Source organism: Loxodonta africana, chromosome 18, assembly GCF_030014295.1.
Source record: "Loxodonta africana isolate mLoxAfr1 chromosome 18, mLoxAfr1.hap2, whole genome shotgun sequence".
Classification (NCBI taxonomy): Eukaryota; Metazoa; Chordata; class Mammalia; order Proboscidea; family Elephantidae; genus Loxodonta; species Loxodonta africana.
Genome location: NC_087359.1, coordinates 38,781,950 through 38,804,347, shown reverse-complemented (window position 1 = coordinate 38,804,347; position 22,398 = coordinate 38,781,950). Strand labels below are relative to the sequence as shown.

The window sequence follows — 22,398 nt, the reverse complement described above, 5'->3', positions numbered from 1 at the left end:
AGTTGAAGCTTTGGCTTGCTGTATTCTGGCGTCAGAAGCAGGCACAAGAGGCTGGGAGGCTGATTCAGAGGGGTAACAGGAGATAAGTGTCTCATCAGGTATGTGGGTGCAGAGTTGGGTCTTTGTTAGAAACCATGGACTGGTGCAAGGCTGCACTCCCTCCATCTTCTGCCACACATTCCCCGCTATGCAAAGAGCCCCCAAATAGCTATCATATCTGCACACAGCCCTAAGTGCAAGCACAGTTGACACCACTTCACAGCCAGGGCCTGTGCCAAGCCACCCTCAGGCCCAACAACTGGATCTTCAATAACTCCAATATCACCATGGGACAGGAACCCCAAAAGTCCAGTATAAAATGGTAGATTCAGCATCCGAGAATACTGAGGGTAGCAGCAACTCTAAAGCTATGAGGTGGGAAGGAGTCAGCTGACAGCAAAAGTAAGTGAGCAAGCAAGAGAGAAGAAAACAAATGCTGCTTACTCAGGATGAGTTGAGTATTCCAAAACATTTTAAAAAACTAGTATGAAGAGCAACAGCTAGCAAATCTACCACGTGCAGATGAACCCACTCCAGATAATAGATGGAAAATAATAGAGGAATCCGAAAATGGTTTAAAACAAGAATGCTGGAGATCTTTCATTAGATACATAAAAGAATCACATACATGCAAAAGAGAAAATATGAAATGAAAACAGGCATAAACGGAACAAGAATATTTGGATATTAAAATAACAAAATTATTGAAGATAAATGTTAAGAACCAAAAAGGGGCATAACTTTAGATGTATTAAAAATTTTTTTAAAGCATAAGAGAATGCTATGAAAAACTTTATGATAATAAATTAGAAAATTTAGGTCAAATAAATAATTTTATAGAAACATTTCTAAAATTGACTTAATGTACATATAGATCAATAACCATTAAAGACATGGAGTTCATGTTTAAAAATTTTTTTCCCCTTTCTCTTGCTCCTTCTATTCACATTCTCACTTCTAGTCTCCCACTTGGACAAGAAAGAAGAAACAAGGACCACATAAGTTTTAACAAGCCTCCAACCCAGACAACCAAGGGACATACAATTCCTACCATTACAATCCATTTCAGGAAATAGTAAAAAAGGGAAAAGTACCTAAGTCATTTTATGAGACTTGTACAATAGTGATAACAACGCTGGGCAAGGATATTACAGGAAAAGGTAATCTCAATTTTAAATACAGAAACAAGGATAAATAAAATACTAGCAAATTTAATTCCTCTTTTAATCAAATAATGCATCATAAGATGGTTTATCTAGAAATGCAAGGATATTTCAATAGCAGAAAATCTACCACTGTAAATCACCACATGAACCCAATTAAAGGAGAAAAATTATTCAATAGAAGCAGGTACATTATCTGATAAAATTCAATACACATTTATAATACAAACTCTTAGCAAAGAAATAGAAAAGAGAAAGTAGAAATAGAAAGAAATTATTAGCAATAGAAATAGAAGCAAAGAAAGAAACTTTTTTACCCTAACACATCTACAGCACTTCTAGGCAGCAAACATTAATGGTGAAACATTAGAATATGCTTATTAAAGCCAGGAACAAGCAAAACTGCCTACTATAACCGCTACTACGAAGTGCTGTACCGGAGGTTCCAGCCAATGCAGTAAGAAAAAGAAACAAATTATAAGAATTGGAAGGGAAGAGACAAAAATTATCATTATTTGCCTAAGAAATTCTGTATGTTAAAAAATAGTAACCATTGATAAATGAGCCCAGCAAAGTGCTGTTTATAAGTGCAACACTCAAAAAGCACCCATATTCCTATATACCAACTATAACCAATTGCAGTAAAACCTGTGAAAGCTGGAACCTGTGTAAGGCAGAAACCTGTCAGAGAAGGAAACCTAAAATATTTTCCGCTAAAACGAGTGACAGAAAAGTGGTAAGACTGTACCCTGTCAAAGGCAGAAAATTTGTGAGACCCAGAAAAACAAGGCAGTCCCATTGAGTTCCATGTCTCACAGGTTTCTCACTAATGTGGAAGAAAAGATCCAATTCGCAATAACAATAAAAATATAAGGTACCTGAGACTAAATCCAGTAAAATATGTGCAAATCCTTTACAAATAAAATTACCAAAAAAAAAAAAAAATTATTGAGGAAACTAAAAAGAGACCAAAACATATAGAGAGGTATACAAGATTCATACCAAAAAACCTGTTGCCATCAAGTCTATTCTGACTCATAGTGACCCTACAGGACAGAGTAGAACTGCCCCTTGGGTTTCCAATGAGTGCCTGGTGGATTCGAACTGCCGACCTTTTGGTTAGCAGCCGTAGCTCTTAACCACTACGTGACCAAGGTTTCCACAAGATTCATGGCTGGGGAATATTCAATTTTATAAAGTTGTCGATTCATCTCTAATTAGTCTATAAATTCAATGCAGTTCCAATCAAAATCTTAAGGGATTTTAGAGGATCTTAACAAGCTGATCCTAAAATTCTGGTGGCAAAGAAAGAGACCAAAAAGATTTAAGAAAATTTTGCAAAGTACATAGTGAGATAGGATTTGTCCCCACCAGATATCAAAATCTGTCATAAAGCCTGGGTAATTAAAACATTATGGGATTAGTCCAAGGGTACACAAACAGATCTATGGACTCTAACAAAGCCCAAATTCAGACCCCTGCAAAAATGGGAACTTGGTATGTGACGGAAGTGGCAAGATAAGCCAGGGAGGAGGAAACGGATGGGCTATGCAATAAATGGCGTTGGGACACCCCACATGATTATCTCATGTGATTTCTTGATTAATCTAGCTTTCTCTATCTGCCCCCGCCTCCCACCCTGATTTGGACAGTACCTTTATCACAGTGAAGTTCCAACATGTATTGGATCTATTTCTGGATTTTCAATTTGATTTCATTGATATATATCTATTCATGCTCCAGTACCACTCTGTTTTTCTTACAATTCTTTATTAAAATGTTTTAATTCATTAGTTTTTTTTTCAAAAACAAGCATAAACCATATAAGTATAATTAAGCAATATTGGGGGAGTGTGTCCTAGAACTTTTTTTCCCTCCAAAGCTTGTCAGTTTAGCAATCATATCAGAACTGATATTTTTAACAACTCTCACCCCTTCATCTCTGAGATGATCCCTTCTGAATTTCACCAACAGCTCTACAGGGTCCCACCATGGAGCTCCAGGAACAAGGGCCTTACCTGGTCCAGGATCATGTAATTTGGGGATGATAGGGTGGCGGATAGTCACTGGAAACTTGGCCACCGAGGACTCAGACTCCAGACTCACTGGAAAGAGAAAGGAGATCAGAGTCTGGGCGTCATCAAACCTGGATCACCTTCCATACTGCCCCAGGAGGCTGACTTGACGGAGGAGTGAAGGTTTGGTAGATAAAGTCCTGGCTGGAATGAGATTGAGGGGCCCAGAGAGTCTGTGGATTAGACTCTAATCTCATTCTGGCTCCTGATTTGCTGTGTGTCCCTGGGGCAATCTGCTGAATGCCTCCTACACCCACATTTTTTTTTCCCTAGGAAAATCTGGTGGAGTGGAGTGAGCACTGAGCTTGGAGTCAGAGGATCTGAATTAAGTTCTGAGTTTGCTGTTTACTATCTGAAATAAATCAAATCAGTTTCTGTCAAATCCATTCCGGCTCATGGCGACCCCATGTGTTTCAGAGTAGAACTGTGCTCCACAGGGTTTTCAGTGGAAGATTCTTTGGAAGCAGATCACTAGGACTTTCTTTCAAAGTGGCTGTGAAGATTTCAGTTAGCCAAACTGCACCACCCACACGTTGCCATTGAGTGGATTTCGACTCATAGTGACCCCCTAGGAGTAGAACTGTCCCACAGGGTTTCTAAGGCTGTAATCTTTATGGAAGCAGACTGCTACATCTTTCTCCAATGGAGTGGTTGGTGGGTTCAAACCACCTTTCGGTTAGCAGCCAGGCGCTTAACCACTGCACCACTAGCACTCTTTGCTTGTACCACCCAGGGACTCAAGTATTGGGTACAACAATTGGGAAGTTAGGTGTCTGGGATTAGAGACAGGAGCAAGGGGAGAAGTTTAAATACAAGTAGGTTTCCTGGAGGAGGAAGACTTCGAGATGGCCCGTTGCTGTTTTCTGGTTCCCTAAGCATTTTGCAACCCAAAGACAGGATCTCACCTGTGTCCACCTTGTGGTGCTGGTACACTGTGCTGGTGTAAGTCACATGCTGGAGGATGAAATTCAAAAGCACCCGGCTACTGGTTGAAATGAACAGCTGCTTCTGGCCTCTGCCCTGCACCACATTGTCTGGAGTGTCAGCAAGTGTGTTCAGTGTCCCCAGAGAAGCTGTCAGGGTGACCTAAAGAGGATGAGGTAGAAAGATTTTAAATGCAGGGGCCAGAAAATGTCTGTCCTTCAGAAAAGGCACATACCGAGGATGGCCAGCAGGGACAGAACACACAGGTGAGAGGAGAAGCATCAGATACGGTGTTCCAAGAGTGGTTGTTGTCAGGTGCCCTCCAGTCAGTTCCAGCTCATGGCAACCCTATGTACAACAGAATGAAACATTGCATGGTCCTGTACCATTCTCACAATCATTGTTATGCTTGAGCCCATTGTTGCAGCCACTCAGCCACCTCACTGAGGGTCATCCTCTTTTTCGATGACCCTCTACTTTACCAAGCAAGATGTCCTTCTCCAGGGACTGATCCCTCCTGGTAACATGGCCAAAATATGTGAGACCAAATTATTGCTTCCAAGGAGCATTCTGACAAATACAGATTTGTTTTTTTTCTTTTGGCAGTCCATGGTATATTCAACAATCTTCACCAACACCATTATTCAAAGGCATCAATTCTTCTTAGGTCTTCCTTTTTCATTCTCTAGCTTTCACATGCATATGAGGCAACTGAAAACACCATGGCTTGGGTCAGGTGCAGCTCAGTCATCAAGATGACATATTTGATCTTCTTCAATAAGTGCTTTAAGTCCTCTTCATTTTCAGCAAGATCGTGTCATCTGCATAACACAGGCTGTTAATGAGTCTTCCTCCAATCCTGATACCACGTTCTTCTTCATATAGTCCAGCTTCTCGGATTATTTGCTCAGCATACAGATTGAATAAGTATGGTGAAAGGATACAACCCTGACGCACACCTTTCCTGATTTTAAACCACTCAGTATCTGCTTATTCTGTTTGAATGACTGCTTCTTGGTCTATGTACAGGTTCTGCATGAGCACAATTAAGTGTTCTGCAATTCCCACTCTTCGCAATGTTATCCATAATTTATTATGATCCATACAGTCCAGTGCCTTTGCATAGCCAATAAAACACAAGTAAACATCTTTCTGGTATTCTTTGCTTTCAGCCAAGATCCATTTGACATCAGCAATGATATCCCTCATTCCACATCTTCTGAATCTGGCTTGAATTTCTGGCAGTTTGCTGTTGATGTACTGCTGCAGCTGTTTTTGAATGATCTTCAGCAAAGTTTTACTTGTGTGTGATATTAATGATATTGTTCGATAATTTCTGCATTCTGTTGGATCACCTTTCTTTGGAATAGGCATAGATATGGATCTCTTTCAGTCAGTTGGCCAGGTAGCTGTCTTCCAAATTTCTTGACATAGGCAAATGAGCACTTCTAGCGCTGCATCCCTTTGTTGAAACATTTCAATTGATATTCCATCTATTCCTGGGGCCTTGTTTTTCGCCAATATCTTCAGTGCAGCTTTGACTTCTTCCTTCAGTACCATAGGTTCTTGACCATATGCTACCTCCTGAAATGGATGAACCAATTCTTTTTGGTACAGTGACTCCGTGTATTCCTTCCGTCTTTTCATGCTCCCTGCAACTCCAGGCTTGAATTTTTTCTTCAGTTCTTTCATCTTGAAAAATACTGATGTGTTCTTCCCTTTTGGTTTTCTACCTCCAGGTCTTTGCACATGCCATTATGATACTTTACTTTGTCTCCTTGAGCCTCCCTTTGAAATCTTCTGTTTAGCTCTTTTATTTCATCATTTCCTCCACTTGCTTTAGCTACTCGACATTCAAGACCAAGTTTCAGAGTCTCTTCTGACATCCATTTTGGTCTTTTCTTTCTTTCCTGTCTTTTTAATTACCTCTTACTTTCTTCATGCATGATGTCCTTGATGTCATTCCACAACTTGTCTGGTCTTTGGTCTTCAGTGTTCAACGCATCAAATCTATTCTTGAGATGGTCTCTAAATTCAGGTAGGATATACTCAAGGTTGTACTTTGGCTCTCATGAACTTGTTCTAATTTTCTTCAGCTTCAACTTCAAGGGTGGGGCTTCTCAAACCACTAGTATTCTTTGCTTGTAGGGCACCATTCTTCTAGATTTCTTCTTATTCTGCCAACTTCTCCCTTTGTCTTCTCTTTGCACACCTCTCCTCCTTCTCTATCCAACCCCCAAATGGAATTTTTCAGGGCTTAGTGCTGGGCACTTTCCCTTCTTACTCAACACCTTCATGCTAGGGTATTTCATCCATTCCCAGGGCTTTAAATGCTGTGTATATGCTGATAGTTTCCAAATACGCCTACTACTCACTTATTGACTATCTTGTTATCCAACATTTTGGATTTACAATAGTAAAAAATTTACTACCTGACTATTTTGCAGTATAATGACGTACGTCTGGCAGTAAGTCTTTTATGACCATTAGGACATAGAGTACCCACCTACCTTTTTCACCTCTTGGGTCCAGAAAGACATATGTGTCCCATATAATATTTTATAATCTGATGTAGTCATCCTCCATTTTCACATAATATCAATTTTTACATAATAACCTCATCTTTGGAACCTAATGAAAGAGGGGCTAGGAAGGGGACTCTTACCTCATAGAGGGAGGCATCTGGCCCTTCAAACTGGAGACCTGGAGGACACAGGGAAAAAGAGAAAAAAAAAAAAAAACCACCTTCTGAGAGGATGCCATGGGATCCTTGATCCTCTCACCTACCTGGTTAACTCCTACTCATCCTTCGAGAGTCCCTTCAAGTGTCACCTCCTAACCAGAGTGCTTGCTCACACATCCCCTCTCCCTAGGGTTCCATTAGATGTCTTCCATAGTCCTTCCCAAGCCCCAATGGTCCAAAAACCTCTGATTCCCATCCTCAGCTTCAGATGGGTGCTATGAATTCACTCTCTGCTACCAAAGGAAGCAGGCAATGGATAAATAATGAATCATCCAAAATGGCAAATCATTTAAAACTGGCTATTCAAAAACACTAACAACTCACTCCAAGTGTATTTACTTTAGAGCATATCTTTGTTCTTACAATATGACTAATTTAAGTTCTAATTCAAATACATACTCCTTTTGTGGCCTATAGATAACCTGCTAAACTATCACCTTCTGTGAAAATGGCAAAGTAATATATACCTCACGGGGTTGTTGTAAGTGTGAGGTCAGCTTAAAAGGAAGGATGCTCAGAGTGGAACCAAAGCGAGCCAGGCTCCAGTGGCAACACTAGGAGGGTGTGGGGGGTGCAAACTGCACCAGGTGACACTGTCAGAGAAGGTGACACCAAAATGATTGTCTATAAAATTTTTGTGCAGTGTTTCAGCGGGAATTTATTATTTTTTATAAAATATCCCTGTAGGGGAGGTCAGCACAACTGGACTGGACCAAAAGCAAAGAAGTTTCCTGAATAAACTGAATGCTTCAAAGGTCAGCAGAGCAGGGGCAAGGGTTTGGGGACTTTGGCTTCAGGGGACATCTAAGTCAATTGGTAAAATAAATTCTATTAAGAAAACATTTTGCATCCCACTTTGAAGTGTGGCATCTGGGGTCTTAAACACTAGCAAGCGGCCATCAAAGATGCATCGAGTCTCAACCCACCTGGATCAAAGGAGAATGAAGAACACCAAGGTCACACGATAACTATGAGCCCAAGAGACAGAAAGGGCTACATGAACTAGACACTACATCATCCTGAAAGCAGAAGAACTAGATGGTGCCCGGCCAAAACCAATGACTGCCCTGTCAGGGAACATAACAGAGAACCCCTGAGGGAGCAGGAGAACAGTGGGATGCAGACCCCAAATTCTCATAAAAAGACCAGACTTAATGGTCTAAGACTAGAAGAATCCCGGCGGTCACGGTCCCCAAACCTTCTGTTGGCCCAGGACAGGAACCATTCCTGAAGCCAACTCATCAAACATGGATTGGACTGGGCAATGGGTTGGAAACAGATGCTGATGAGGAGTGAGCTGCTTGCATCAGGTGGACCCTTGAGACTATGTTGGCATCTCCCGTCTGGAGGGGAGATGGGAGGGCAGAGGGGGTTAGAAACTGGCAAAATGGTCACGAAAGGAGAGACTGGAAAGAGGGAGCGGGCTGACTCATTAGGGGGAGAGTAAGTGGGAGTATGTAGTAAGGTGTATACAAGTTTATATGTGAGAGACTGACTTGATTTGTGAACTTTCACTTAAAGCACAATAAAAATTTTTTTTTTTTAAATCCCCGTAGTTAGTATAACACCAAAAATTTTTTTGTAAGCACAGCTTACATGTATCAATATACCTACAAGGCTAAAACTCTGTGCTAATTTACTTTTTGAACCTTTGAATGCACTGGTGGTCAGAGCTGTCATTATTACCCAAAACAACGACGCTTTGAATCACGTGATTTTGGCTGCACCTGCTACAAGCACACGCTATTGTTTTCCATTGCTGTGTGTGTTTTTATAGTCACTGATTTTGTCAAATTTTCTGGTGTTTTAGCTACAATAGTGTGGTAATTAGCATGGGGGGGTGACACCACGAGTTACTGTACTGGGTGACATCAATCCTAGTGACGCCCCTGCCAGGCTCACCCAGCTTCCTTCTACCTTCTGTCCCCTGTCTGGAATGGCCCAGCCACAGCTCTGACACTTGGATTTCCTTCTCTGTAGGTAGGGCTATCCATTGACATCCTGCATCCCTGCCTGTCTCAGGGCACGCACGCTCATCTTCACCCCATCTCACGTGTGGGTTTGTGTAATTTGGGTGTCTGTCTTGATCACTGATGCTGGACCTGAACAGAGCTCAGCTAGATCCAGGAAGTATGTCAGAGCCCCAGGCGTCACCACTGCCCAGACCCTCCTGGGTCTTTTCTGGCCCATGGCGGGGCCGTTTGTCTCAAGATGCCGTGAGCTCACAGCAGAAAAAGAGTTCACTGAACGGGTCCCCAGAGTTCCCCCTCTCAAAATTGGAGGGGAGACATTTATATCTGTGAGCTAACACCTCTGGTCTGTCTTTCCTGATAATATTCTACTTCCCTTTGATATGGGAAACAAACAAACAAAAAACAAACGAGTTGTTATAGAATCGATTTCGACTCATGGTGACCCTGTGTGTGTCAGACTAGAACTGCGCTCCACAGGGTTTTCACGGCTGATTTTTCAGGCCTCTCGCTGAGGTACCTCTGAGTGGATTTGAATGTCAACTTTTCTGTTAGTAGCCAAGTGCTTAACTATTTGTGCCACCCTTTGATATGGGAGGTGATGCTGAACTAGAGCAGTGTGTACAACTGCACCATGGAGAGGAGTGTCAGCTGATGTAAATATTCTTTTCAGAATGCACTCTCTGGAGATAGGCTTGCACTTTGCTGGCTCCCATTACGCTAGGTGACAATAAAAAGCCAATTATGTCCTAGCATTTTTTGAGGTACACAGATTTCTGTCCTTTTCTATGTTATCTCGGAACAACAGGGAGGTCGTAGCTACTAAGGGAAATTCCCAGTTGTGGAAACAGTGGGGTTAACATTCAATGAGACCATGTCAAGCTTCTTGCATTGTGCTGGATGCAGCAGGTGCTCATGAATGATTGCTGCCTTCAGCTCCATCCTTTTGCCCTGAAAGAAAATACCTGACTAAGAAGGAATAAGAAGGCTGCCTCGGCTCTCCCAGGATGGGAATGTACCTACCTGGGATGGGAACTGTGTGCAGGGGCATCACCTCCACCCCGTGGACAGGGTACCCAAAGGGAAGGTTGGGCTGAGCCAGCAAGGGCGGTGGGCGGGGCAGCCCTTCTCTGCAGGGAAACAAACACCACGTTAGCAGCCGCCCTGGTGCCAGGCCCTGGGTAGTTCTTGAAGTGGTACAGAGCCTTGACCTGCCGATAAGGAGAAAGTGAAAACACATTGCCCCTGCCTCCCCTCCCTTCCCTTTCCACTTCCTTTATTCCCATTTCCCCTACTTCAACCTCTAATTCCATAAAGGTACTAAGGCAGCTCATGACAAAGTACATAAAAAGTAAAAATCAGCACCAGCAAAAAAAGAAGAGAGGGGCCAATAAACACATGAAAAGATGTTCAGTGCCATTAGTCATTAGAGAAATGCAAATCAAAACCACAATGAGAACCTTGAGAGTATGGCCCCTGATGCCCTTTTAACTCAGTACTGAAGTCACTCCTGGGGTTTACCCTTCAGCCAAAGATTAGATAGGCCCATAAACAAAACAAGACTAAATGGGCACACCAGCCCAGGGGCAAGAACAAGAAGGCAGGAGGGAACAGGAAAGTTGGTAATGGGGAATCCAAGGTCGAGAAGGGGAATGTGTTGCCATGTTGTGGGGTTGGCAACCAATGTCAGAAAACAATATGTGTATTAATTTTTTAATCAGAAACTAATTTGCTCTGTAAACCTTCATCTAAAGTACAATTAAAAAAAAAACCACAATGAGAGACAACTTCACACCTACTAGGGTGGTTATTATCAAATAAATGGAAAATAACCATACTGGGGAGAATGTAGAGAAATTGGAACCCTCGTGCTTTGCTGGTGGAATTGTAAAATGGTGCAGCCACCGTGGAAAACACTTTTGCAGCTCCTCAAAAAGTGAAATAGAGCTACCACATGACTTAGCATTTCCATTCTCAGGTATATAAAAAGACTTGAAAGCAGGAACTCAAACAGATATGTGTACACCAATGTTCATTGTAGCACTATTCACAATAGTCAAAAGGTGAAAAAAGCCCGAGTATCCCTCAATAGATTAACGGATAAACAAAATGCAGTCTATCCATACAATGGAATATTATTCAGCCATAAAGAGAAATGAATTTCTGATACATGTTATAACATGGATGAACTTTGAAAATACTACGCTGAGTGAAATAAGTCAGGCAAAAGGACAAATATTGTATTATTACACTTACTTGAAATATCTAGAATAGGCAAATTCATAAAGACCGAAGGCTACCAGGAGCTGAGGGAGGGAAAAAGCAGAAGTTATTATTTAAGGGATACAGAGTTTCTGTTTGAGGTAATAAAAAAAAGTTGAGGAAATAGAAGTCATGGTGGTTGCACAACATCGTGGACATAATTAATGCCATTGAATTGCACACTTAAAAATAGTTGAAATTGCAAATTTTATGTTACATATATTTTACCACAATAAAACACAAATTTAAAAGAAGATGAAGGAGCAGAAAGGAAATAATCAGGCCTAGGAGCAGTAGCTGAACACCAAAGGTACATCTGAACTTCCAGATAAAGTGATTTACAATTAATACACTGTTCTTGAAGTTCTCAAGGATTTCAGTTTACTTGGATCCACAATCAACACCCATGGAAGCAGGATTCAAGAAATCAAAAGACGCGTTACATCGGGCAAATCTGCTGCAGAAGACCTCTTTAAAGTGTTAAAAAGCAAAGACGTCACCTTAAAGACTAAGGTGTGCCCAAGTCAAGCCATGGTGTTTTCAGTCGCCTCACGTTCATGTGAAAGCTGGACAATGAATAAGGAAGACTGAAGAATTGATGCCTTTGAGTGGTGGTGCTGGCGAAGAATATTGAATATACCATGAACTGCCAAAAGAACAAACAAACCCGTCTGGGAAGAAGTACAATCAGAATCCTCCTTAGAAGCAAGAATTGTGAGACTTTGTCTCATGTACTTTGGACACATTATCAGGAGGGATCTGTCCCTGGAGAAGGATATCATGCTCGGTAAAGGGCCATGAAAAAGAGGAAGACCCTCAACCAGATGGATCAGCACAGTGGCTGCAACAATGGGCTCAAAGTATAACAACGATTGTGAAGATGCCGCAGAGCCGGGCAGGGTTTTGTTCTTTTGCACATAGGGTCGCTATGAGTTGGAACTGATTCGAAGGCACCTAACAACAATACACCGTTCTTATTATCTAAAGGAGGAAACAGACCAATTCCTAAAGAGAAGTAAAACTTTTCCTAGCAATGAACTAAAAAATAAATTACATCATAAGAAACTTGATATGTGCGTGGTGGTTGTCCCAACATTTTTAGAGCAAATGCAGTGACTATTTTACATAGGTTTTTCATTTTTGTGTAACAACTTTCAGAAAATGGCAAGCACGTAACACACCTAGTGGGATTGATTCTGCAAGGGACTAAGGTAATATGGTTGAAATGCTGCCTTCAGGAATCCAGCTTAACCAAGGAAATTATTGAGATATCCTTGAAGAAAGATTAGATTACTGTATAGGGTGGCTATGAGCTGGAATTGACTGGACAGCAATGGGTTTTTGGGTAGTGGATATTCATGGGAATATGAAAAAGACAAATTTTTAAAATAGAAAATGACATATGTAAACAGGCAAATAATAGAAGAGGAAATACAAATTGCTAATAAACATGAAAAATGCTGAGCCTAACATCGATCAAGGAAATGCAAAATTTAAAAATAATGAAATACCTTTTCCATTAAAGTTTTAAAATTTCATGACAGTGCCTGTTGGTTAGGTAGGTGATACATAAGGTACTACACTTACCCACTCTTCATGAAAGTGTAAATCAATTTGGCCTTCTTGAGGGATATTTGGCAGCATGTACCAAAAGTGAAAATAAGCATATCCTGAGGTCTACTAAAGGAGCCCTTCTGATGCAGTGGTTAAGCACTCAGCTGCTAACAGAAAAGTCAATGCTTTGAACCCAACAGCCGCTCTGAGGGAGAAAGATGTAGCAATCCATTTCTGTGAAGATTACAGCCTTGGAAACCCTGTGGGAGCAGCTCTACTCTGTCCTATAGAGTAGCTATGAGTTGGTTTAAAGGGATGATCTAAAAAGTCAAATACTAAGTAAGGGAAGAAATGCTTGCATGTATAAACAATAAGACATGTATAACTCAAAAAACCAAACCCACTGCCATCGAGTTGATTCCAACTCACGGCAACCCCTCAAGGTTTCCAAGGCTGTAAATCTTTACAGAAGCTGACTGCCACATCTTTCTCCGTCGAAGTGACTGGTAGGTACAAACTGCTGATCTTTTGGTTAACAACTGAGTTCCTTAAGCACTGCACTGCCAGGGTTCCTCAAGACATGTATAAGGATGTTCATTTATCATTTGTAATAATGATAAATTTCAAATAATCTAAATACTTTTTAATAGGGGACTAAATAAAATGCAGTGTATTTATATTCATAACCGCATAGCAATTCAGAAGAATGAACTGGATGTATAGCTAGCTCTTAAGAACATATCATTGAATGAGAAAACAAATAGCAGAATGACTTGCTCTTGTGGTACCATTTACAGGAAAAGCATACGCACAAAAACCAATAGTATATGCTTAGAGAGATATATACTGTGGTGAAATGAGTTCCTTTATCCGGCCTTTTGCCTTGGTTGTTTGGAAAAATTGTTTGAGGGATTTCCTCCCTAAGACCTGAGGAGTTACCTTTGCCCTAGTTTTCTACCCCAGAGGGTTTGTTAACTTTTGTCCAAGTCGATTGCCATTTCCTGAGCGAGTTGTAAACAACTTGTAGTTTGATACTTTTTGTCTGGTCCTGGGCTGACACCTGTCATGTGACTGGTATGAACCTTGCAGGAACTGGTCAGTAGACTATACAAATGAAGTAACTATAGGCTACTAAGCAAATGAAGTGTCTGTCACCTACCAAGAGGGGATTGGTCAGTTCGTGGCCCTGGTGGGAATGCCATGCCTTGAAGGTGACAAGGAGTTGGCTTACATATACAGCCAACCCCACAGAGGTGGGCAGGCAGAAGAAGGAAGAAAGCAGCAGGAGGGGAGAAAAGGCAAGAAGAGAGAAGCAAATAAAGAAGAGGCAAGAACCTCCTAAAAGAGCAATAACAGAGGCCAAGAGCTATAACATTGAAGACAATGTGAGGCCTGGAAGACACTCCGTGCAGAGCTGGAGGCAACACGCCCAGAAGGAGCCTTGTGGCAGAGTTAGTGGTGACAGCAGAAACCTGCTGCTAGGAGCACAGCTAAGAGAGCAAACAAAACTGCTACACTGGCTATGAGCTTGGTCAGTTAGCAGTGGAGAGGCCAATGGCAGGGAGGACAAGGGCAGAGAACCTGTCCTGAGAGGGGCCGAGAGGAGGCCTGAATGGCAGAGGGAAGGGCCTGCTAGCTTGCATATCCAAGAGGAGCTGAGAGAGCTGTCCTGCACTGAAGAAGGGAGGGACTTTCCCCTCTTCAGGGGAGCCTTCCAGATTTTGCCTGCCTATTGATCTTGATCCTGAGTTATACCCTGTTGCTAACTTAAAAAACCCCTTAACTGTAAGTATGGTCTGTGAGTTCTGTGTGACCATTTCAACAGATTATTGAACCCAGAAGTAAAGTAGAGATTGCCATGGGAAGGATGGCTGGTGTCAGAACTGGTAAAAAAAAAAAAGTTTAACAGCGGAGGTAATCAGCCTTGCACTGATCTTGATTCGCATTATCCCTCCTGAAGTTAGACACGTTCTAATGCTACTACTCCTACCATCTTACATATATACACATAAATTTTGTATATATGATTATGTGTGTGTATGTAACAGTATAAAAAATAATACCTACCAAATTCATAATGGCAGTTTCCTCTACTGTGTTGGCAAGGGAACATTCATATAAGGAAGGGATGAGAACGGTGAGGGAGCAAGAGAAAACTGGTTATAGTAGACTTTTTTTTAAAAATAAAAGAATCATTATTCATGTACTATTTTTTAATTGAGCATAATATGGAGCTAACAGACAGAATCAGATTGACAAATGAATCAGAGATCTTGAACAGTATCAAGGCTTACTACAATTTCAAGGATACAGGCAGTTAAGAGGCACAGACAAAGCATACTGAGGTCTTGGATGTCCTGTGTGGACCCCCAAGTCATTCCTTTCCACATCAGACATGCACTCTCTGGCACAGGATAATAGATCTGGTCTCCAAATGAGGCTTTGCGGGATTACCTCACACAGTGGGAAGCATGTAAGTTATGGAACATCTCCATTTTATACCCCCAGAGAGTTATATAGCTTGTGAGAAATTCTCCAGGGAGCCAAAGGTTCTTGGTTATTACTATGTGTGATTTCTTTAGCTGGAGAAAACTTGCTAACAGCATTCTGTAGATAACATCACTTTCTCCTAGTAAATATCATTAGTCTATTTTTTTTTAATTTACTTTAAGGGCCAGTTGACAAGGACATTAGACCATGTCACCAGCCTTCTTTGCTTTCCCTTGGGGACATCTCCCCCCTCATAAAGGAAGTGAATAGGTCATAGGTCAGCTGCTTTAACTTCTTCCTCCTTAAATATGCAAAAGAAAAGTGAACAAATCAGAAATATACAGCTGAGTGAATCATCACAAATAAATACACTGGTGGAACACAAATAAATACGCTGGTGTAATTAGTACCCTACAAGCCCCTTCATACTTCCTCTGAAGTCACAGATAATAAGTAAACTAATGGGTATGGCTGTGTTCCAACACAACTTTATTTACACCCCTTTTCCACCAAAGCAACCAGTCTTCTAACTTCTAACACCTGATTTTGAGCTTTATGAAAATTGAATAATATTGGATGCATTCTTTCGTTCAATATTAGGTTTGTGAAAGTCATTTGTGTTGGTGTGTGTATAGCTCTACTTTACATTTTTATTGCAGCATAGTATTCCATTGTATAAATACACCGTGATTTATTTATCCATTCTACTATTATGGATATTTTGTCTCCATTTTTTTGCTATTGCAAATAATGCTGCCATGGGCATTCTTGCACATGCATATGCATTTCTATTGGGTATATGTTCCTAGGATAATTTCTGGGTCAAAGGCTATGCATATCTTCAGTGTTGGCACACAGAACTAAACAGTTTTCCAAAAGGGTTGTACCATTTTATACTCCCACCAACAGTGTATGAGAGTTCCAGTTTCTCCACAGGCTCACTAACACTTGATATTGTCAGTCTTTTTTATTCAGATCACTCTGGTGAGTGTGTAATGGTAACTCATTGTAATTCTCATTCTCCTGATTACTAATAAGGTGGAGTGCCCTTTCATTTGGTTATCATCTTTTCTGAAGTGCCTGTTCAGATCTCTTGCCCATTCTTCTATTGGGTTGTCTGTCTTTGTCTCAGTGATTCATAGGAGTTCTTTATATTTTCTGTTTACAGGTCCTTTGTTGTTATGTGTGTTGTAAATATTTCTGTTCACTCTTTGGCTTGCATTTTCACTCTTTGATGGTGTTTTTTGATGAACAAAAGTTCTTAATTTTAATGTTGATCAATTTGTCAAAAATTGCCTTTATGGTTAGTATCTTTCATATCCTGTGTAAGATAATATTTCCCTTCCTCAAAGTCATAAAGATATTATTTTATATTATCTTTCAGAAACTTTATTGTTTTATCTCTTGCATTTAGATCTCTAACCCACTTGAAATTGATTTTTGTGTATGGTACAAGGTTGAGATCAAGTTTCAATTTTTACCAAATACATATACAATCGACCCAATATCATTTACTGAAATGACTGTCCATTGCCCACTGTTTTACAATGTCACCACTGTTATAATTAAATGTCCATATACACGTGGGTCCCACTGGGCTCTATTCTGTTCCCTTGGTCTATTTGTCTATTGTGGTGCCAATTCCACACGGTCTAAATTACTATAGCTTTATATGTCTTGAGTGCTAGTATAGTAATTTTTCTTGTCTTGTTCTTCTTGGAGACTGTCCTAGCACAGTGCAGTGAATTACTTAATATGGCCCTTCTAGCCATAGTCTTTGTAAGTCCTACCAAATGACTGGATGGGAATATGAAAATGAGGTGTATGGAACACTAACAAGGGGATTGGCCAGTTTTGCCATCCTGCTAGGCTTAAAGGGAGACACTGAGAGAGAGACAGTAGGAGCTGTAACATGAAAGACAGAGAGGGACAGCTGTAATACCAGAGACAGTGCGAAACAACAGTAGAGAAACGGTGGCAACAGAACCAGGAGACCAGCAGGAAACTGAAGGATACTGGCAGGAGACTGGCAGAAGACCAGCAGACACTGTGGGATTCCCGACCCATGGAGTGAGAAAGCTGAGCATCTTTGGGTAGGTGGCTTGCTGGTAGAGTAGGGTGCCTCCAGACACTTGGTGGAGCTAGGTTTGCTGACCCACAGACCTAGAGCTGAGCACCTTTGGACTGAGGCTTACTGGTGGAGTGGGAGCCTCTGGGTACTTATCAGCAGAGCTAAAGGAGCTTTGTAACACTTGCCCAGCAGAGCAGAGGCCAGGCCAAGGGGCCAAAGGCCAGAGAGAGGCCTGACTGTGGCCATGGCTGAAAAGAGACTATCTTGATTGAAGAACTGTATCCTGAGGGTTCCTGAACCTGAATTGTAACCTGTTACTTCCTTAGTGGAGCAGTGAAGCCCCACTGGCGAAGTGGTTAAGAGCTCAGGCTGCTAACCAAAAGTTCGGCAGTTCAAATCCACTAGCTGCCCCTTGGAAACCCTAGGGGGCAGTTCTACTCTGTCCTATAGGGTTGTTACGAGTCAGAATTGACTCAGCAGCACACAATAACAACAATAACTTCCTTAATAAACCCCATAACTGTGAGTATGGTCTGCAAGTTCTGTGTGGCCATTGCAACAAACTATTGAACCAAGTAGAGAAGTGCAGAGTGCCCTGGGAAGGACTGCTGTTGTCAGAATTGGTTAAAAAAATAAAAGTTTGAGAGTAGAGTCACGTCTGACCTCTGCCTCATAGCAATCAGCCTTGGGCTATTGATCTGGCTATTCCTTCCTCTTTGTGAAGTTAGAGATCAGATGCTACTGTCCCACCATTTTTACAGTTGACATCAAAAGCCGAAATTGTTGCAATGGCTCCAGACTCATGGAAGCATGGGACTTCGTAAGAGAAAGAATGAAGGGGTGTGGGAAGTGAAACTTTCGAATCTTATATGGTTACTTTGGTTGTTATTACCTGTAATGGCTGAAAGGAAAGTAAGAGATGTTATGCAGCAGCTGAGGGAAGAAAAGCTGCATCGGAAGTGGCCTGGGGCAAAAGCCAGGTTGATTAAACAAGATGACTGATAGGGAGGCAGGGTCTACTGATTCCACCCAGGGAGAGGCCCCAGGCTGTATGCATGTGAATGGGAAGGTAGTTCAGGGGTGGAAAAGATGAAACTGGAATGTTTTAAAGATGGTTGTGTTGAGGATTATTTGCTTATTAGAATGTACTATGGATAATGAATATTTCTCCTACCTAGTGTTGTAAAACAGACCTAAATGTATGATAGAAATGAATATTGGGTACTATAGATTACAGAGAGCCTGACACTCCAGCTTCAGCCAATACTTGATTGGATCTGCTAAAAGGAGAACTAAGATTTGCCTGAAAGAAACACAGGCTTTCATTTCAATGCAGTAGCCCTGTGCTGGGGATTTAGGTTGAAAACCTGAGCTGCACCCCGAATCCTTCAGAGTCAGGAAATTTGCATTTGAAAAGACATGCACAACCACTTAGAACTGCTGAGGGAACAGGAGATTTGCATTTGAAGGAAGGATCTGCAGGAAAAAAAAAAGGAAAATGACTGTTTTGCTTTTTGAATTTGAGCAAGCAAGTGGTTTGCCTTTGAGCACAGTGAGACAGGAAAAGTCAGTGCCCATCAGAAAAACCCCTTTCCAGGACTGGAAGTTAAAGGGAGTGAGAAGCAGACAGCCTGGTATACTTGCCTGTGGTGCCCACCTGGGTCCACTCACAAATGGAAGTGGGGGAGGTGCAGCAATGAAAGGACAGGCTGAGTTTGAACATGTTCTACTGGCACCCATTGACCTAGCCCATGAAGACTATGGATGAGAGAGAGAGAGAAAGGACTGGCTGGTCAGAAGTACAGAGAGTTGTGTGGACTCCTGAGCTCATGGGTGTGGCCACTGACCTAGCTCATGGGGCTTAGGGATAAGAGAGAAAGAAGGGGCTGACTGGTCTGAAGTGCCAGGAGGTGTGTGTGAACTCTCGAGCCTACGGATGGTACCCATTATGACCTAGCTTGGATGGTTAGAGATGAGCTGACAAGAGCCCAACCGAATGAAAAGAAAGATATTTGACACCATGAGCTGGGATCCAAAACCCACAAAACCTACTGCCATCGAGTCAATTCTGACTCATAGCGACCGTACAGGACAGAGTAGAACTGCCCGATAGAGTTTCCAAGGAGCGCCTGGCGGATTCGAACTGCCGACCTCTTGGTTAGCAGCCGTAGCACTTAACCGCTACGCCACCAGGATTTGGATAGATTACTGCAATTTGACGGCTTACTCTGGACTGGAATTTGCTTATGGGTGCAGATGCTCCAAGTTCCAACCAGAACAGAAGATTCTTCAAGACAAAGGAACATGCTTGTCTCCTCAGAGTACTGGTTTGATAAAAAAACAAACCCATTGCCATCAGGTCGATTCTGACTCATAGTGACCCTATAGGACAGAGTAGAACTGCCCCATAGGGTTTCCAAGGAGCAGCTGGTGGATTCAAACTGCCAACCTTTTGATTAGTAGACATAGCTCTTAACAACTGCATCACCAGGGCTCCACTGGTTTGATAGGGATGGGCAAGGTAAACATCGGTTATCTAAAATGGGGCGGATAAAGGCATGAGGTAGCTGGCTTACACACTTTGATGGGTGTGCTTACACTCAACAAGAGGTATAAAAAGGGAGGACCCACTGAATAGATTCCTCTTTTCCTGATGGGTCTGGGGAAGAGAGAATGGGGGAAGATGCTGATGGAATTATATTATTTAGTTGTGAGTGTGGTTAACAGGGTTAATTGTGATTGTAAAAACCAATTGTAGAAGCAGTAACTGTGAAAGGGGATTAAGGGGGAAGCATGGAAGCCACCACAGTATGGCAAATTGACAACAGATGAGTGGTGGATTATCTGATATATGTAAAACAATTTTATATAGTAAAACCACATAATCTGTCCACTTACAGCACCTGAGGACATTGAGGGGAAGGTAAATCCTGGCAGACAACCCTGACTTGGGAAGCAGAGAAGCAGCAGGGGAGATCCCCCAATTTCTTGATCCCTGTTAACTCACATGTTGTTGTCATTAGGTGTCATCAAGTCGGTTCCGACTCATAGTGACCCTACGTACAACAGAAGGAAACACTGCCCAGTCCTGCGCCATCCTCACAATCGTTGTTACACTCAAGCCCACTGTTGCAGCCACTGTGTCAATCTATCTCATTGAGGGTCTTCCTCTTTTTCTCTGACCCACTACTTTACCAAGCATGATGTCCTTCTCCAGGGACTGATCCTTCCTGACATGTCCAACGTATGTGGGATGTACTCTTGCCATCTTTGCTTCTAAGGAGCATTCTGGTTGTACTTCTTCCAAGACAGATTTGTTCATTCTTTCGGCAGCCCGTGGTATATTCAATATTCTTCTCCAACACCACAATTCAAAGGCGTCAATTCTTCTTCAGTCTTCTTTATTCATGGTCCAGCTTTCACATGCATAGGAGGCGACTGAAAACACCGTGGCTTGGGTCAGGCGCACCTTAGTCTTCAAGGTGACATCTTTGCTTTTCAACATTTTAAAGAGGTCTTTTTCAGCAGTTTTCCCTGGTGCAATACAGTTTTTGATTTCTCGACTCCTGCTTCCATGGGTGTCAATTGTGGATCTAAGTAAAATGAAATCTTTGACAACTTCAATCTTTTCCTCATTTATCATGTTGTTTCTTATTGGGCCAGCTGTGAGGGTTTTTGTTTTCTTTATACTGAAGTGTAATCCATACTGAAGTCTGTAGTCTTTGATCTTCAGCAGTAAGTACTTAAAGTCCTCTTCACTTCCAGCAAGCAAGGTTGTATCACCTGAATAACGCAGGTTCTTAATGAGTCTTCCTCCAATCCTAATGACGTGTTCTTCCTCATATAGTCCAGCTTCTTGGACTTTAACTCATCTGAAGCCCATGAAATGGAGCCAACCAATGAGATGTCTACTGGAATGGCTGTTTTCTGCAAGCCTAGCTTGCTCTAGGACCCAGAATGATCACTATGGAATTTTTAACTGAAGGGGACACTGCCGCCACCAGTGGGTGCCAAGCTGCAGTGGATCCTGGAGGGATTTGGCTTGTGCTGCTTGAAAGCAGAGGATGCAGCTAGATGTGGACATGTCACTAACCTCTACAGTAACTGGACCCCAAGTTTTACATGACTAAATTTTTTGTATACCACTTTTCCTATTACGGTGAGGTTTTATTCTTTATGCTAGAAAAAAAAAACAAAAACAAAAAATCCAAACCCGTTGCCGTCGAGTCGATTCAGACTCATAGTGACCCTATAGGACAGAGCAGAACTGCCCTGTAGAGTTTCCAAGGAGCACCTGATGTGTTCTAACTGCCAACCTTTCGGTTAGCAGATGTAGCTTTTAACCACTAGGCGACCAGGTTTTCCAAGGACAAAAAAGACAAGAAGGATGTAATTGTCAGTAATGATTAACCCTACATAACGAGAAACCAAGAGTAATTGTGATTTTTCTTTTGTTTTTTTTTTTGAGTGTACTTTCTAAATTTTCTGTAATAAACAAATTGTTTTTATAATAAAAAATATAAACTTTTTTAAAAAAGAAAACATGAAGCTAAATGGGAAATGTGCTTCACTGAGGGAATAACAATTTCATAGAAAGTAGGGGATAGTCATTTGGACCCTCACAATGAGTCAAGCAGGACCGCTACTGGATGAAAATATAAAAATACGAAATTGCGAGGATTATTATTTTGATCTAGGTGTTGGCAAACATTTTTGCAAAGGGACAGATATTAAATATTTTTAAACTATGTGGGTGATTCAGTCTCCGTCACAACTACTGAATTCTGATGTCTAACAGGAAAGCAGCCACAGACACTACATAATCTAATGGGCATGGCCTGTTCCAATAAAACTTCATTTATAAAAACAGGCAGCCGGACGGACTTAACTTTGGGGCTGTAGTTTGCCAACTCCTGGTCTAGGAAATCTTGTTTCTCCCACATGTTATACCATGTCTAAGTCGGAGTCCTTTGGATTCAGTCTATTGCCATATACTGAAGGACTACTGTATTCTATTGTATGGATGTACCATAATTTAACTACCTGCCTGTGGATGGACATTTAAGTTTCTGAGATTTTGCTGTTATATACAGTGCTGCCATGAACA

General features: G+C 41.6%; 1 protein-coding gene across 3 annotated transcripts in view; it reads right to left on the bottom strand.

The window, feature by feature from the left end:
- B4GALNT2 (beta-1,4-N-acetyl-galactosaminyltransferase 2 (SID blood group)) overlaps window positions 1-22,398 on the bottom strand; it is a 99,648-nt gene that overhangs the window by 5,070 nt on the left and 72,180 nt on the right. For all 3 annotated transcript variants that reach the window (XM_010594350.3, XM_064271184.1, XM_023553615.2), the window contains 4 exons: window positions 9,938-10,044; window positions 6,867-6,904; window positions 4,183-4,363; window positions 3,221-3,307 (listed from right to left, as the gene is read on the bottom strand). In XM_010594350.3, the coding sequence (XP_010592652.2) occupies window positions 3,221-3,307; window positions 4,183-4,363; window positions 6,867-6,904; window positions 9,938-10,044 (413 nt within the window). The remainder of the gene's footprint in view (window positions 1-3,220; window positions 3,308-4,182; window positions 4,364-6,866; window positions 6,905-9,937; window positions 10,045-22,398) is intronic.